General features: G+C 47.9%; 2 protein-coding genes across 6 annotated transcripts in view; one reads left to right on the plus strand and one right to left on the minus strand.

The window, feature by feature from the left end:
• The window catches only part of LOC135054874 (zinc finger protein 3-like), an 80,010-nt gene extending 70,388 nt beyond the window's left edge, over positions 1 to 9,622 (minus strand). The window contains exon 1 of the mRNA XM_063958293.1: positions 9,563 to 9,622. Coding sequence (XP_063814363.1) covers positions 9,563 to 9,613 — 51 coding nt within the window. The 5' untranslated portion in view covers positions 9,614 to 9,622. The remainder of the gene's footprint in view (positions 1 to 9,562) is intronic.
• Positions 7,749 to 16,339, plus strand: part of LOC135054871 (zinc finger protein OZF-like) — a 42,852-nt gene continuing 34,261 nt past the window's right edge. Inside the window, exons 1-4 of one of the 5 annotated variants that reach the window (XM_063958287.1) lie at positions 7,749 to 7,883; positions 9,932 to 10,101; positions 11,563 to 11,697; positions 12,574 to 12,697. In XM_063958287.1, the coding sequence (XP_063814357.1) occupies positions 10,024 to 10,101; positions 11,563 to 11,697; positions 12,574 to 12,697 (337 nt within the window). In that variant the 5' untranslated portion in view covers positions 7,749 to 7,883; positions 9,932 to 10,023. Of the gene's footprint in view, positions 7,884 to 7,947; positions 7,970 to 9,931; positions 10,102 to 11,562; positions 11,698 to 12,573; positions 12,698 to 16,339 lie in introns of those variants that run through there. The other 4 variants (XM_063958288.1, XM_063958285.1, XM_063958286.1 and 1 more) reach the window with 4 other exon arrangements.

Genomic DNA, 16,339 nt, shown 5'->3' on the forward strand with positions numbered 1-16,339 from the left:
GTTGAACTCGATGGACAATTGTCTTTTTTCAACCTCAGATACTATGTTACTATGTTACTATGTATGAATAAAATATTCTCCATTAGACAAAAAGAAGGTGAAACGGCTTCTGAATATTTCTATCGAGGAAATGGCTAGATACACTGGGGTCGAGGATATTAAGGAAAATGTACATCATAGAGAGGTAGCTGTGTCCGTATTAATGGACGGTTTAAAAGAAACGTTGAGAACAAGGGTACAAACCACTCAACCAAATTGGAGAGGTATTTCGGTGGCTACATTAAGAGAGTCCGCTATCGAGCACGATCGGAACATCATTAAGCACAGGGAGTCACAGGGGGATAAGCTGATGACCGTAAGTATCAAAGCCCTGAAAACGAAGCCACATCAGCCTAAACCCCAGATCCCTGATGGTAAGTCGTATGTAGTGAAATGTTATAAGTGCCAGAGAGAAGGACATTACGCACGGAACTGTAATTATAACAGCAATGTATATCGACCCCCTAGACCAGAACATGACTCACAGCATAACACACGTAATTGGGATCAGGGACCGCATAGGAGGAATTACGAGCCACATGCAGGGGAAACAAGGAGGTACCCACCTAGGAGGGACTGGCAGACCTCTGGAAATTCTCAGCTACCCCCCTCACATATTGTAGCTGCCAGCACGCTGCGGGAGGGTCACAACATACAATAGGGGTTAGGCCACACCTGTAGTTTGCAGCCAGTGAAATTGATTGCTAGCCTTGGAAATGAACCCGAGGTTACAGTTGATGTAGCTGGTAGATCACTACCTTTCCTTGTAGATACAGGGGCGGCCAGGTCAGTGTTAAATTAAACGGTAGGTATGAAAACAACGGGTAAAACAATTTCAGCAATGGGGGTAACAGGAGTAGTGCAACACTATCCTTTAAGTAGACCTGCGGAGATTACGATAGGGCCTTTGCAGACCAAGCATTCCTTTTTGCTAGCTGCATCGGCTCCGACTAATCTACTTGGGAGAGATTTATTGTGTAAGATGAGGTGAATCATATATTGTACTCCTGAGGGTGTCTTCTTAGATATACCCGAGAATCACGTTCAGGAAGTGCAGGATATGTTAGACACCCCACAAAGGTTAATGTCACACTCTGCTGTTATAGACAGGTGTCCATCCAAGGTAGAGGAAATGATCTCCCAGATACCGGAATCCCTCTGGACCAAAGATGGACAAGACACTGGATTGATGGCAAATGTAGCTCCTGTAGTAGTGCAAGTAAAAGATGGTAGGATAGCTCCAAAAATCCCACAGTATCCTCTGAAGCCAGAGGTGGAATTAGGAGTGTACCCAGTCATAGAGCGCTTGCTACAACAGGGCATCCTAGTTAGGACGTCCAGCACTGCCAATAGTCCCATCTTCCCTGTGAAAAAGAGTGGGGGGAGGGGTTACAGGCTAGTGCAGGATCTAAGGGGGATAAACAAGATAGTTGAGAGCCAATTTCCCGTAGTGCCAAATCCAGCTGTCATCCTCATGCAAATTCCCCCTACTGCAAAGTTTTTCACTGTCATTGACCTCTGTTCCGCTTTCTTTTCGGTCCCTCTGCACCCTGACAGCCAATATTTGTATGCATTTACATACAGAGGAGTACAGTACACCTGGACTCGTCTACCCCAAGGTTTCATTGACAGCCCAAGTATTTTCTCCCAGGCTTTGCATGACTGTTTACAATCCTTTCAACCTGAGAGCGGATCAGTATTAATACAGTATGTAGATGACTTACTGCTGTGTTCAGATTCACTCGAATCGTCCTTGAAAGACACGAAACAGCTTCTGTTTCACCTTTCTAATACGGGACACAAGGTTTCAAAGGATAAGTTACAGTTGTGGCAGACCAAGGTGAAATATTTGGGACATTGCTTGACACAAGGACTGAGACACCTCACCGCTGAAAGAATACAGGCGATTCGCGACATGACTCTGCCACAAACCCAGCAGCAGATCCGCACTTTCCTTGGAATGTGTGGGTACTGGCGAAATTGGATCCCAGGGTTCTCCATACTGGCTTTACCTTTGCAGGAAATGGTCTCCTCGAACAAACCAGACCGGATCTCTCACACAGATGAGTCTGAACTGGCATTTGAGAGACTTAAACAATGCCTATCACAGGCACCTGCATTAGGCATGCCAGATTATGGGAAGCCTTTTGAGTTATACGGTACGGAAAGTGCTGGGTGTGCGGCAGGTGTTTTAACCCAGAGACATGGTGATGCCAGCAGGCCGGTAGCTTACTACAGTGCACAGTTGGACACCGTAGCACGGTCTCTCCCCACATGCTTGCGAAGTGTTGCAGCGATAGCTTTGCTAGTGAGTAAAAGTGAAGATGTAGTGTTGGGACACAACCTGGCCATCTATACACCTCATGCAGTATCAGCCTTACTGAACTCTGCCCAAACCAGACATGTCTCATCAGCACGGTTTACAAGGTGGGAATTAGCACTAATGGCACCTGTGAACATCACCATAAAAAGATGCAGCGCACTAAATCCTGCAACTTATTTACCAGGTGTGCCTGGACAGGCACAAAGGGTGGAGGATGAGAGTGATGGTGAATGAGGATTTAGTACAGACACTGACACACATGATTGTATGGAATATCTGAACCAAACTTTCACTGCAAGACCCGACATTAGTGACAACCCACTGGAAGGCGTAGATTTTACTTTTTACACTGACGGTAGTTGCCACAGACAGACGGACTCGAGAGACTTGTGTACTGGATACGCAGTCGTAGATGACAGAGGTATCATAGAAGCTGAACCCCTGGGCCCACCGCACTCAGCACAAGTTGCTGAGCTGGTCGCCCTAACCAGAGTGTGTGAATTGGCTAAGGGTAAGTCAGCCAATATATATACAGATTCTAGGTATGCCTTTGGAGTAGTGCATGATTTCGGGGCCCTATGGCGCCTCAGAAATTTCATGACGGCAGCTGGCACACCTGTAGCGCATGCATCCCATATAAAAAGACTTCTAACAGCGATACAGGAACCTGACAGAGTGGCTGTTATCAAGTGCAAAGCCCACACTTACAGTCAAGACCCAGTGTCAGACGAAGCTGCTAAATCAGCAGCCAGCACCCCCATACAGACAGATATCACACAACTGATGGTATTCAATACCGTCAACACACAAAAATTAAGTGAAATGCAAAATTTGTGTTCTCCACAGGAAAAGGCAGTCTGGAGGTCAAAAGGATATGGCCTGGAGTCCTCAGGACTCTGGACAGATGGACAGGGTAAGCCAGTAGCCCCCAGAGCATATCTTCCAAGCTTAGCTGAGGCGGCACACGGTCTGACTCATCTGGGCAAAGAGGGTATGTGTAAGCTGGTGAGAGCCTACTGGTGTGCGCCAGGATTCTCTTCTCACGCGGGTAAGAGAGCAATGACATGTCTTATCTGCTTGAGGAAGAATATTGGAAAGTCAATACCAACAGAACCATCCCATATCCCGCCAACAGACGGCCCTTTTCAGGTAATACAAATTGATTTCATACAGTTGCCACCCTGCAGAAATTTAAAGTATGTGTTAGTTTGTATTGACGTGTTTTCAAATTGGGTAGAAGCGTTCCCCGCTGCCACAAATACCGCTACGTTCACTGCAAAGAAAATCGTGCAGGAATTGTGTGCAGATATGGTATCCCTAGGATAATTGAAAGCGATAGGGGTACCCATTTTACAGGTGAAGTCTTTCAGGTTATGTGCAAACTGATGGGAATTAATAGTAAGCTGCATTCTCCGTACCGCCCACAGGTGAGTGCGAAAGTGGAAAGAGAAAACAGCACTATTAAGAACAAGCTGAGCAAAGTGATGGCTGAAACTGGATTGTTGTGGCCAGAAGCTTTGCCACTTGTATTGTACAGCATCAGAACCACTCCCAGGTCCCCCCTTAACCTATCACCCTTTGAGATTCTTTTTGGTCGACAACCCCATGTAATGATTGACCCCCAGGATGATTTGAAATGCAATAATGAGGTGACTGTAAAATATATGGTTAAGAGCCAGCAGTTGAGGAATCAAAACAGCAATCTAAAGCTGGTGATTCCTGATCTACCAAACAGCAATTGTCTTGACATTGAACCTGGGGATTATGTAATGATTCGAAATTTTCTACGCTCAGGTTGCCTTATTGACCGGTGGGAAGGACCGTACCAAGTCTTACTGACCAGCACGACAGCATTAAAGGTTGCAGAGAGAGAGACTTGGGTCCACTCGTCCCACTGTAAGAAGGTCGCTGACCCAGAGAAAGCCTGTGACAAAGTGCAGAGTGCGGAGGAAATCATATCACTGGAGGGCCTGTTCCGGGAAGGTTGAGAGGCAGGACTGTTGTCACGGCACCTGAGCACAGAGAACTACAAGACCAGAGGCGGTTGTCGCACCAAACTTCTTTTCCATTTTTATTATTTTCTCCATCTCCCATTACACGCAGGCGTGTACAAGCGTTTGCAGGGCGGGTGTCTGACGTCAATTCCGGGACCAAAAAGTCTGCAGTGATCGCAGCGGCTGAGTAAGTCCAGAGCTACTCAGAAACTGCAACAACATTTTTTGTGCCGTCGGCTGCACAAGCGTTCGCACACTTGCAATGCGAAAATACACTCCCCCATAGGCGGCGACTATCTGATCGCAGCACAGCAAAAAGTTGCTAGCGAGCGAACAACTCGGAATGACCCCCATTGTTCACACATGAGTGACCCCGCTGACGATGGGGAAGAGTTGACAAACAATGGCAGTTGCTTGGTCATTCCTGGAGATAATTATATATCTGGTGCTAGAAAGGGGGAGGGGTCACAAACAGCAGACAGGGGGGGGGGGGGTGCTTCCCCTTTCCCTACCTGTGCTATCCCCCCAGCACACTAAAAATTACCTGTAACCATGCCTGAACCTATCTGGTAATAGAAATTCAGAGAATTGGTCACACATGGTTGCAAATGCATGTTTAGCTGCTAAGCCACTTCACGGCTTCTCTGATATCAGCAGTCCTAACACTACATAAAAGCAGGGCCTACATAGAGCCATGTGATTTGTCTACAGTAGGCCTCATGATAAAGGCTATCACTAAAACACATCCAGGCAGAGAGCTAACTTATCCGGGAGCCACCCCCAGGATCTCCCATTAGCACTACAATGAACAGCATGCCTTCCAAATACTGCTCCCATTCAATGCCTTTCTCACACAAGCAGACAAACAATGGCAGTTGTTCGGCGAGTTACAAGCAGCACACTCACTGACAAACACCTCCACAAAGACCATAGAGAGCCCTTGGAGTGACACTGAGGAGCGTACACCAGCACACAGAACACAGCAGCACAATGTGTAAATATATGTGTGTAACCTGATAGGAGTGCAGCGGCGCTACCGCTGGTGTGCTCCCCCTTCCTTCTATGACCCCTGGTACCAGTACAGAGTCTGTAACAGCGTGGGTCCCTGGAGGAGCAGCGTGCTTGCAGCCTTGAAGATCCGCAGCAGCAGGAAATGGTGTCTTCCCGCCTCTGGTCCCGCTCCGGGAAGCCCCGCCCCTTGCAATGGCGTGCGGACCCTGCTGTATTTTGTTATACTGGCCATGTTAAGAAACCCAAATTATACATAACAGCACACACAAAGCCTTGAGCGACAGTGAACACTGTGGGGCATAAGCCCAAGCCTGTCTTTTCCGCGGCGGACACCGCAGCTCATGGCCAGAGACCGCCGCGCGACATGCCGCCCAAACTGCACCGGGGACCCGCTAACCGGGACCCTGGTGTAACACTCACCAAACCTTGAACTTCGGCATCTGTTAGAGGGTGGCGGCTAGCTGCTAGAGTGGGCACACATACTAACGATGTGTGATCAGTACCTCGGGAGCTCAGTGTTCTGTCAGCTGGCATTACGAGCCATTAACCCTCAGGAGGTTGGTTCGGTCCCCCTTCTAAGTCCCATGAAGCAGGTAGCCTGGTTGCCAACCAGATCTACCTGAAAATAAATAACTAAAATAAAAAATAAAGGAAACTCTACGGAGCTCCAGAGAAATGCACGCGGCTCCTTGGGCACATTTTTCTAAACTTAAGGGGGGTACACACGGAGAGATCCGTGTTTAAAATCTAAGCAACCTGACTAGCGGGCAGGCTCAATCTAGCGGGTCACTCACTTCACCACTGTGTGAAGTGAGCGCCCCCCCCCCCCTCCCCGCGCTCAGCACATCGCGCTGTGCTGAGGGGGAGGAGAGATGTGTGCTGAGCGGTCTGTGTTAAGATCGCTCAGCACACATCTCTCCTGTCAGTACCCCCCTTTAGTCTGGTAGGATGGGTATAGAGGGGAGGAGCCAGCACACACATATACACACTAAAGGTTTTAAAGTGCCCGGCTCCAGTGGACCCGATCTATACCCCATGGTACTAAAGTGCAGAACCCCAGTATCCACTAGGACATAAGAGAAAAAGGGATTGGCCATGAGAAAATGGGGTGTGGCTTTGCAGGAATGGCGCGATCATGAGCCACGCCTCAAATTTTCATCACTATGGAGGGCATGACCAGTGCTCTGAGATCTGCTGGCTATGCCCCCAGCCCCTCTGTCCCTAAGCAGAACAGCGAGTGAGAGAGGGACTGTCCTGGGAAAATCGGGACAGTTGGAAGGTATGAGATAGCTAGATAGATGGATCCGGTATGATATACCGGCAGAAGGGATGCTGGCTATCAGTATACCGTCAGCAGTATCCCATCTCCCGGAATACCAGCAACGAGTCCCCTCGCAGGCTCGTTGCGCTCACCGCGCTTCGGGCCCGGTGGGTTGCTACAGGTTCTACTCCCACTCGGTTTGCGGCGTGGACCCACCGATCGAATGGGAATACCGAGCAGGTCTCGGGCTACCGCCCGTCGGTGGAATGCCGACAGACGGGATTCTGGCGTCATGCTACTGAACACCGGGATCCAGACAACCTGCATTTTAATTGCCTCCCAGATAGATAGGGGTGTGGTTCATTAGGTCGACATGAGTTAGGTCGACATGCATTGGGTTAACATGATCACTAGGTCGACCTGGTCATTAGGTTGACACATACTAGGTTGACATGGAAAAAGGTCGACATGAGTTTTTTTACTTTTTTTTTGTGTCGCGAAAGTGACCGGGAACCCCAATTAGTGCACTGTGTCCCCTCGCCATGCTTCGGACAAGTTGCCTCGCTCCACTACCGCTGCGCCGGGCACAGGTTACTGTTCCCAATTGTAGTCCACGTGGATCGTTAAGTATGAAAAAAGTCAAGAAATGAAAGGGGGAAAAAATGTGAAAAACCTCATGTCGACCTTTTTCCATGTCGACCTAGTGATAATTTAGACCTAATGCATGTCGACCAAATGACCGCCATCCGATAGATAGATAGATAGATAGATAGATAGATAGATAGATAGATAGATAGATAGATAGATAGATAGATAGATAGATGGATGAAGGGGGAGAGAGAGAGTAGATACTACAGAGATGTATGGATAGATAGATAGATAGATAGATAGATAGATAGATAGATAGATAGATAGATAGATAGACAGCCATACAGACAGACAGATAGATGACTTGAATTGCTGCAGTAGAAATAAAATGGAATGGAACAGCGCCATCTATTGGCGTGCTTGGGCACTCTAACGGGTCCCGCCTCCCATTCACCGTGGATTATTATGGGATCTGTAGTTCTCTGGGTCTCCCATTGATCGCATGCGCAGTGTGCCCGCTAGTGTCACTCCGGCCAGAGCACACTGCGCATGAGCGGTGGGGGCCAGCTGAATGAGCGGCGGTGACGTCACAATGGAGTTGTTGCAGTGAATGATAGAACTGAGTGACACTGCTTTCCCTGTAATGAGCCTCAGCTGCTGCATAAGAGTGAGTACAGCGATTGCACCAGGGCTGAGAGAGCAGTGGGGAGGGAGGGCATTGCCCTGCCATCAGCCGCAGCAGCAGCACTGTGGGTAAAGGATGGAATGTGGGTTATTTAATATTATAGCTTACTGGTAGATAGATACTCACTCTCAGTATAGGTTTAGTATAGTGTTGTGGTTTTCTCTGTGTTACTAGATCATTTTAACACCAGATACTCAGTGTCACTATATAAGTGAGCATGGGTTATGTGCAGGATTATATTTTAACTAGTTCCATGCTGGCTATATTGGGAACATGATCCAGTGGATCACACAAGTTTTCAGAGCGTGATATCAAAATTGGACACACACTGGTAGCAATGTACTGTTACATACCCTCCAACATGACGCCCGGCACCTGCTGCAAAACGCCCTGCTCCCAAATGTCCCACTTATTTTCCTATTGCAGCAGCCATTTTTATTTCATTGATAGTTAACAGGCATCCTTCTCTGCAATCACTTCAGCTCAGGCACCTGAAATTGCAGAATAAGAGGGACGTTTGGAACCCCGGTGTAATTGGTTATGTTGAAGCATGTGTAAGAAGAATACATACTAAACACTGGCGTTTCTATAATGGGTGCAGTGTGTGCGGTGCACACTGCACCCATTTTTAAAATACTCACCCCTCCAAAGTCCAGCGCCGGTATCCGCAGCGCTATTAGAACTCCGTGAGAATGGCTCAGCGGCCATTTTCCCGGAGTTCTGCTCATGCGCAGTAGAGAAATCTCAGGGAAATTGGCCGCCGCGCCATTTTCCCGGAGATCTGCGCAGGCGCAGTAGAGTCTGAGCCCTCTAGTCCTCAGACTCTACAGCGCTCCGGCCAGAAAGGAGGGGGCCCGTACGGAGGAGGCTGAACACGGGCCTTCTCTCTTAAAACGCAGCTGATACTAAATGTTGGAGGTCAGGATGTCGGCGGTTACGTGACTGACCGTGGCATCCTGACACAGAAAATGCAGACATTGGAGGGGGTAAGTATTTTAACCCCGTCCCCTACACTACCCTAATCCTCAGGGTATGGTGGCTAGGGCTAAAGGGCCCCATACACTAGAGCGAATATGCCCGATTTCAGCCCAATTCGGGCATTCGGCCCGATATATTGGGTGAAATCGGGCATTTTTGAGGTGTCTCCGATCCGATGCGCGTTCCTGTGAGCATCGGATCGGATCCTCCAGATTGAATGTGCTGCACATTCAATCTGGTCTGACCTGGGGGCATGGCTGGGATCGCCCAGGATACATTAATGCAAAAGGACAGCATACCATGTATCCTGGACGATCCTGCTGCCGGGGAGATCGCCTACGTCGGTCTACTTAGTGTTGTCATGATTCCGGTGTTGGTCACATGACCGCCAGCATCCCATCAGTCCGGATGCTGAATGTATCCCTGTGTAAGGTATAGCCATAGGCAGCTGTAATTGCATAGAAATAGATATCTGCCCACATGCAGGTCTGTATGTAGATCTGCAAAGAGACTGCCCCTATCCACACGCTTAGTCAACGTCCGTGCTCACCAGCCCTATACGTGACCTGAATACAGGTGTAATTATGTTTATGCGCAACTCTAGCCCGCAGTTTCACCAACAAGGGCCTCCATGGCTTTAGCCTACGTGAGAACGGGTGTAGTATGAAAAGTCTATAGCATACCTCCCAACATGAACCTCTCCAGGAGGGACACAATGCTCTGCTTCTCGGCATTTCTCTTAATTTATGATTGCCATCACCTGTGGTGAACAAGTTAATGGATAAGAAAGGTGTTGCACCACAGGTGACGACAATCATAAATTAAGAGGGGAGTCCAGAAGCAGAGCATGGTGTCCCTCCTGGAGAGGGTCATGTTGGGAGGTATGCTATAGGCAGAATGTCGGCACCAAAATATTGCCAAGTTCTGACTGTCAGAATGTCGACATTCAAATCCTGGAACCCCTGAGATCAGCCCAGTTGCACCTGCACCAGTGGAAATGGCACTAGGATCTGGTTGGGATCTTGATCAATCTCTATTCTGGTTTGCGACAGGCGAGGACTCTAACGTCACGTGTGCATAGTAGGAGCCAAACACGTCAAGAAATAAGTTGGCCGGTGTACCTGGTCTAACGTCTTCACTGAGGATGGACAAGGGCAGGAGTCACATGACTGAGAGGATACTAAACCTCACCTTGGAGATCATCTACCTGCTGACTGGTGAGGTGAGGGCTTCTGGGAATGTCACACTTGATATTAATCTGATTTCATTTGCTAAATCAGGGAGAAAGTGAGAAGAGTGGTGAAGGGTAACCCAGTCTTCGGTAGAATGAATCCACTTGATAATAGAAAACAAAGTGCTCCGGGTCCCTTGATGTCTGTAATGGTCCACTGATGTTCTCCTAGCTTCTGCAACTTGTCTGTGTCAAACTTGTCTGTGCTCCATCTTGGTGAACTTCTCATTTATACAAGTGGAAGTGCATGGATGAACCACAATGACTTGGGGCCTAGTTCAGATTTGATCGCTAGTTCAGATTTTTTGCAGCCTGGCGATCAGATAGTTGGCGCCTAAAGGGGGAGGGGAAAACACTGTGCAAGTGTGCGATCGCTTCGTTAGCAGAGCTGCTCAAAAATCAGTTTGTGCAGTCTCTGCGCAGCCCAGGACTTAGCCGCTGCGATGGGATCCAAACGGCCTCTTCCGGTGCATACAGATGCGCAGTTCAGATCTGATCGAAAACGCACAGCAGTGATCAGATTTGAATTACCCCCTTTGTTTGGAAAGCAAAGAGAGCAATGCCGGAATCCTGGTAAATAATATTCATTACTTTTTAAATTACTGTTCTCCACCGGAACTGCTTTTCCAGTGTTGGTGTAGTGATGCATGTTGTAAAGAGAGTGCAAATTGTTCTGTATTTTGAATTTTAGATGTTTTGATGTGAGTGAGGAGATTTACTGTCATTGTAAGCTAAAGTCCGTGGGGATAATGAGCCTGATTTAGAGATGAGGCGTAATCCTGCCTGGATTTGTAGTGAGACGCCCACCTGTAGCTTTGCAAGTCCCAGCGGCTGCATTCAAAGATCAGTCGCAGATCAGTTTATTATCGGACTTCCATGTAGCCATATGGCCACAGGAAGCAAGATGTCGGAGCCATTGCAGCTGCGTACGGGATCACAGGTTGAGTCACACCCCGAAAACTGTCATGACACGCCTGCATTGTTGCGCCACACCCCATAAACTCCCCCAGACAGTCCCTGACTGTCCGTCACTTTGCGAATAAAGCCTTACTACAGCCGCCATCACAGTACCATGGCGGCACATGTGCACTGCATCTCACACCTATGCGTAGTCGGACGATAATCGCTCAACTGCGTAAAAATCGGGTTTGCGCCCATTTCTGAATCGGGCCCAGTATAAAGATGGGCCATTCCTATAGGAGCTTAGATGTGAGGTCTCTCTACCGTTTGCGTTTTCTGAACATAATAAGAGCTTGTGCTGACGTATATCACCTAGAGCCATGCAATGAACTTCTGAGTAGCGGCATTACCCAGAAGTCTATCCTCCTTGTGGAGCGACTCGTTTCAATGGATCTATAGAATACTTTTGAATGTGATTTTGCAAAAATGTCACGTGAGTTTCAGTGCTGCGTTTTGACTGGGTTATTTACTGCTGCATTTCCCAACATAAAGGACCATATAGTTGTGAAGAAGAAAGCTGGTGAATGTGTCAAAGAACTTTCACCTCACTCCCGGATACATGAGAGAGACCATGAGCAGAAGATCCTGGAACTCACCAACAAGATCATTCAGCTGCTGACTGGAGAGGTGACTGCTGTGAATGGGGCATTATACAGTAACACCAGGGGAGGTGTCTGGGTGATGACTGGAGAGGTGACTGCTGGGAATGGGGCATTATACCGTAACACCAGGGGAGGTGTCTGGGTGATGACTGGAGAGGTGACTGCTGGGAATTAGGCCCATTATACAGTAACACCAGGGGAGGTGTCTGGGTGATGACTGGAGAGATGACTGCTGGGAATGGGACATTATACAGTAACACCAGGGGAGGTGTCTGGATGATGACTGGAGAGGTGACTGCTGGGAATGGGTCATTATACAGTAACACCAGGGGGGTGGTGTCTGGGTGATGACTGGAGAGGTGACTGCTGGGAATGGGGCATTATACAGTAACACCAGGGGAGGTGTCTGGGTGATGACTGGAGAGGTGACTGCTGGGAATGGTGCATTATACAGTAACACCAGGGGAGGTGTCTGGGTGATGACTGGAGAGGTGACTGCTGGGAATGGGGCATTATACAGTAACACCAGGGGGGAGCTGTCTGGGTGATGACTAGAGAGGTGACTGCTGCGAATGGGACATTTACAGTAACACCAGGGGAGGTGTCTGGGTGATGACTGGAGAGGTGACTGCTGGGAATGGGACATTATACAGTAACACCAGGGGAGGTGTCTGGGTGATGACTGGAGAGGTGACTGCTGGGAATGGGACATTATACAGTAACACCAGGGGAGGTGTCTGGGTGATGACTGGAGAGGTGACTGCTGGGAATGGGACATTATACAGTAACACCAGGGGAGGTGTCTGGGTGATGACTGGAGAGGTGACTGCTGGGAATGGGACATTATACAGTAACACCAAGGGAGGTGTCTGGGTGATGACTGTGTCATTGTGTGTGTCAGGTTCCTATAAGGTGTCAAGATGTCGCGGTTTATCTCTCCATGGAGGAGTGGGAGTATATAGAGGAACACAAAGATCTGTATGATGACATCATGATGGAGAATCACTCACCGCTCACATCACCGGGTAAGCAGAAGTTTGTTTTTAAAGTTATCACTGTTCTTTGTTGGCTATACATGAGAGCTGGGTGTGAAAACAATGGAAGGAATAGATCTCATGGCGATACCGGTGCAGGGGATGGGTACGGTATCCCAGTGCTCACCATCACAACGGATTTTGGTGAGTATTCTAACCCTAGCTTGCCCCTCCCGCAACCTATCCGGAACCGTCCTTTAGTGTCTAACCCTAATACTCACTGTTGGGATGGTGGTTGCTGGTATATTGACTACATCCCTAGTGCAGTCCATTTATATACAAATTCTCTTCTAAACCTTATGCAAATGGTCAGAATACTGCATCGCTGGCTCCGTCAGCAAAAGTTAAGTTAGGACTTGTGATGCTAGTCCCTCTTACTAAGTCCCCTTCTCTGCTATTCTGAATATTATGGCACATGTAATGTGTGTGGTGACGGCACAATTGAAGGAGCATTTAACATAACAGATTGACGCATTACAACAAAAACAAAAAGTCCGCCTTCTACTGCGCTATCTGTAAGTCTTCAAAATACTGTCAGTCTTTCAACAAAACCCCAAACCCCAAATGGGGGGAGAATAGACAGTACAGTTTGTTCAAAATGGAAATAGTAGGATGTCACAAATGTAGGTGATTGATAGATGTATATCACGAGGGAATGTCAGGAAAGTTCTCAACGGTTACGCACCGTACTCACATTTACAATGTGCGTGAAGTGTCCATAAAGGTATCTTTTTCATTCCGGACTGCGGTGAGGTCCAATACTCTCCTTCCCTTTAATCGCCCCTCATGAGACAAGAAATAGAGAACAGAGGCAGGACCCCAATGGTGTAATACGTTCGTGGGACCAATTTTTATAGAGTATGTGTGGTGATCTTATTATTTAAACGAGAAACGTACCACACTTACATAAAAACACAGTAAATACTCCTATAAAGGTATCTTTAAAAGCCAAGAAGGTGAGGCGTACCCCAAACTCACGTTCTGTGGGAGTTTTGCAGACACATCAAGGTTTCTTTCAGGTTTCTTAAGAAGATGGCTTCCTGCTTTTTCCTTAAACAATTCTCATTGGAACCATGAAGTTCATGCAAACCCGCAGAATAAATAACTTTTATGATATGTCCATTTATTAGGGAAAACAATGTCCAAATATGGATCACCATGCATAAACCATGGAGGAAAAATCCCCAATACTGGGAGGTAGCAATGGAAAAAAACAGACCTGGGGTGCGGTAAATCCAGATTCCCACACTCCTAGGAACTGATCTCCTGGGTACCGGGGTGAACCTCCTTTACCACCAACGCGTTTCGACTGAAGAGTCTTTGTCAAGGTGCACCTGTGTTTTTTCCATTGCTACCTCTCAGTATTGGGGATTTTTCCTCCATGGTTTATGCATTGTGATCCATGTTTGGACATTGTTTTATATTGTAAAAAATTTATGACACTTTTCCCTAATAAATGGACATATCATAAAAGTTATTTCTTCTGCGGGTTTGCATGAACTTCATGGTTCCAATGAGAATTGTTTAAGGAAGAAGCAGGAATCCATCTTCTTAAGAAACCTGAAAGAAACCTTGATGTGTCTGCAAAACTCCCACAGAACGTGAGTTTGGGGTACGCCTCACCTTCTTGGCTATTAAAGATACCTTTATAGGAGTATTTACTGTGTTTCTATGTAAGTGTGGTACGTTTCTCGTTTAAATAATAAAATCACCACACATACTCTATAAAAATTGGTCCCACGAACGTATTACACCATTGGGGTCCTGTCTCTGTTCTCTATTTCTTGTCTCATGAGGGGCGATTAAAGGGAAGGAGAGTATTGGACCTCACCGCAGTCCGGAATGAAAAAGATACCTTTATGGACACTTCACGCACATTGTAAATGTGAGTACGGTGCGTACCCGTTGAGAACTTTCCTGACATTCCCTCATGATATACATCTATCAATCACCTACATTTGTGACATCCTACTATTTCCATTTTGAACAAACTGAACTGTCTATTCTCCCCCCATTTGGGGTTTGGGGTTTTGTTGAAAGACTGACAGTATTTTGAAGACTTACGGATAGCGCAGTGGAAGGCGGACTTTTTGTTTTTGTTGTATTGCTTTGGTGGAGAGAGAGTGACCTCTCCTTGTTCGCCCTCACTGCGGCCATCTAGGGGCGCAGTTAATCTTTACCATTTTTCTCTGACGTCCTAGTGGATGCTGGGAACTCCGTAAGGACCATGGGGAATAGACGGGCTCCGCAGGAGACTGGGCACTCTAAGAAAAGAATTAGGACTACTGGTGTGCACTGGCTCCTCCCTCTATGCCCCTCCTCCAGACCTCAGTTAGAATCTGTGCCCGGCTCGAGCTGGTTGCACACTAGGGGCTCTCCTGAGCTCTTAGTAAAGAAAGTATTTATTAGGTTTTTTATTTTCAGTGAGATCTGCTGGCAACAGACTCACTGCTACGAGGGACTTAGGGGAGAGAAGCGAACCTACCTGCTTGCAGCTAGCTTGGGCTTCTAGGCTACTGGACACCATTAGCTCCAGAGGGATCGAACACAGGCCCAGCCTCGGTCGTCCGGTCCCGGAGCCGCGCCGCCGTCCCCCTTGCAGAGCCAGAAGACGGAAGATTCCGAGGAGAAAATCGGCGGCTGAAGACTCCGGTCTTCATTAAGGTAGCGCACAGCACTGCAGCTGTGCGCCATTGCTCCCCATGCACACCACATACTCCGGTCACTGATGGGTGCAGGGCGCTGGGGGGGGGCGCCCTGGGCTGCAATTAGAGTACCTTAAAAATGGCAAAACACACATAATATAGTCTAATACACTATATATGTGTAAAAATCCCCTGCCATAATATTAATATAAAGAGCGGGAGAAGCCCGCCGAAAAAGGGGCGGGGCTATCTCCCTCAGCACACTGGCGCCATTTTCTCTTCACAGCTCCGCTGGAAGGACGCTCCCCAGGCTCTCCCCTGCAGTTTCCAGGCTCAATAGGGTAAAAAAGAGAGGGGGGGCACTAAATTTAGGCGCAATACTGTGTATTATAGCTGCTATAGGGAAAATCACTTTGTGTAGTGAAATATCCCTGTGTTATATAGCGCTGTGGTGTGTGCTGGCATACTCTCTCTCTGTCTCCCCAAAGGACTTTGTGGGGTCCTGTCCTCAGTCAGAGCATTCCCTGTGTGTGTGCGGTGTGTCGGTACGGCTGTGTCGACATGTTTGATGAGGAGGCTTATGTGGAGGCGGAGCAGGTGCCGATAAATGTGATGTCACCCCCTGCGGGGTCGACACCAGAGTGGATGGATATGTGGAAGGTATTAACAGACAGTGTCAACTCCTTACATAAAAGGCTGGATGACGTAACAGCCGTGGGACAGCCGGCTTCTCAGCCAGTGCCTGCCCAGGCGTCTCAAAGGCCATCAGGGGCTCAAAAACGCCCGCTACCTCAGATGGCAGACACAGATGTCGACACGGAGTCTGACTCCAGTGTCGACGAGGATGAGACATATACACAATCCACAAGGGGCATCCGTTGCATGATTACGGCAATAAAAAATGTGTTGCACATTTCTGACATTAACCCAGGTACCACTAAAAAGGGTATTATGTTTGGGGAGAAAAAGCAACCAGTGGTTTTTCCCC

The sequence above is a fragment of the Pseudophryne corroboree genome, chromosome 3 (assembly GCF_028390025.1).
Source record: "Pseudophryne corroboree isolate aPseCor3 chromosome 3, aPseCor3.hap2, whole genome shotgun sequence".
Classification (NCBI taxonomy): Eukaryota; Metazoa; Chordata; class Amphibia; order Anura; family Myobatrachidae; genus Pseudophryne; species Pseudophryne corroboree.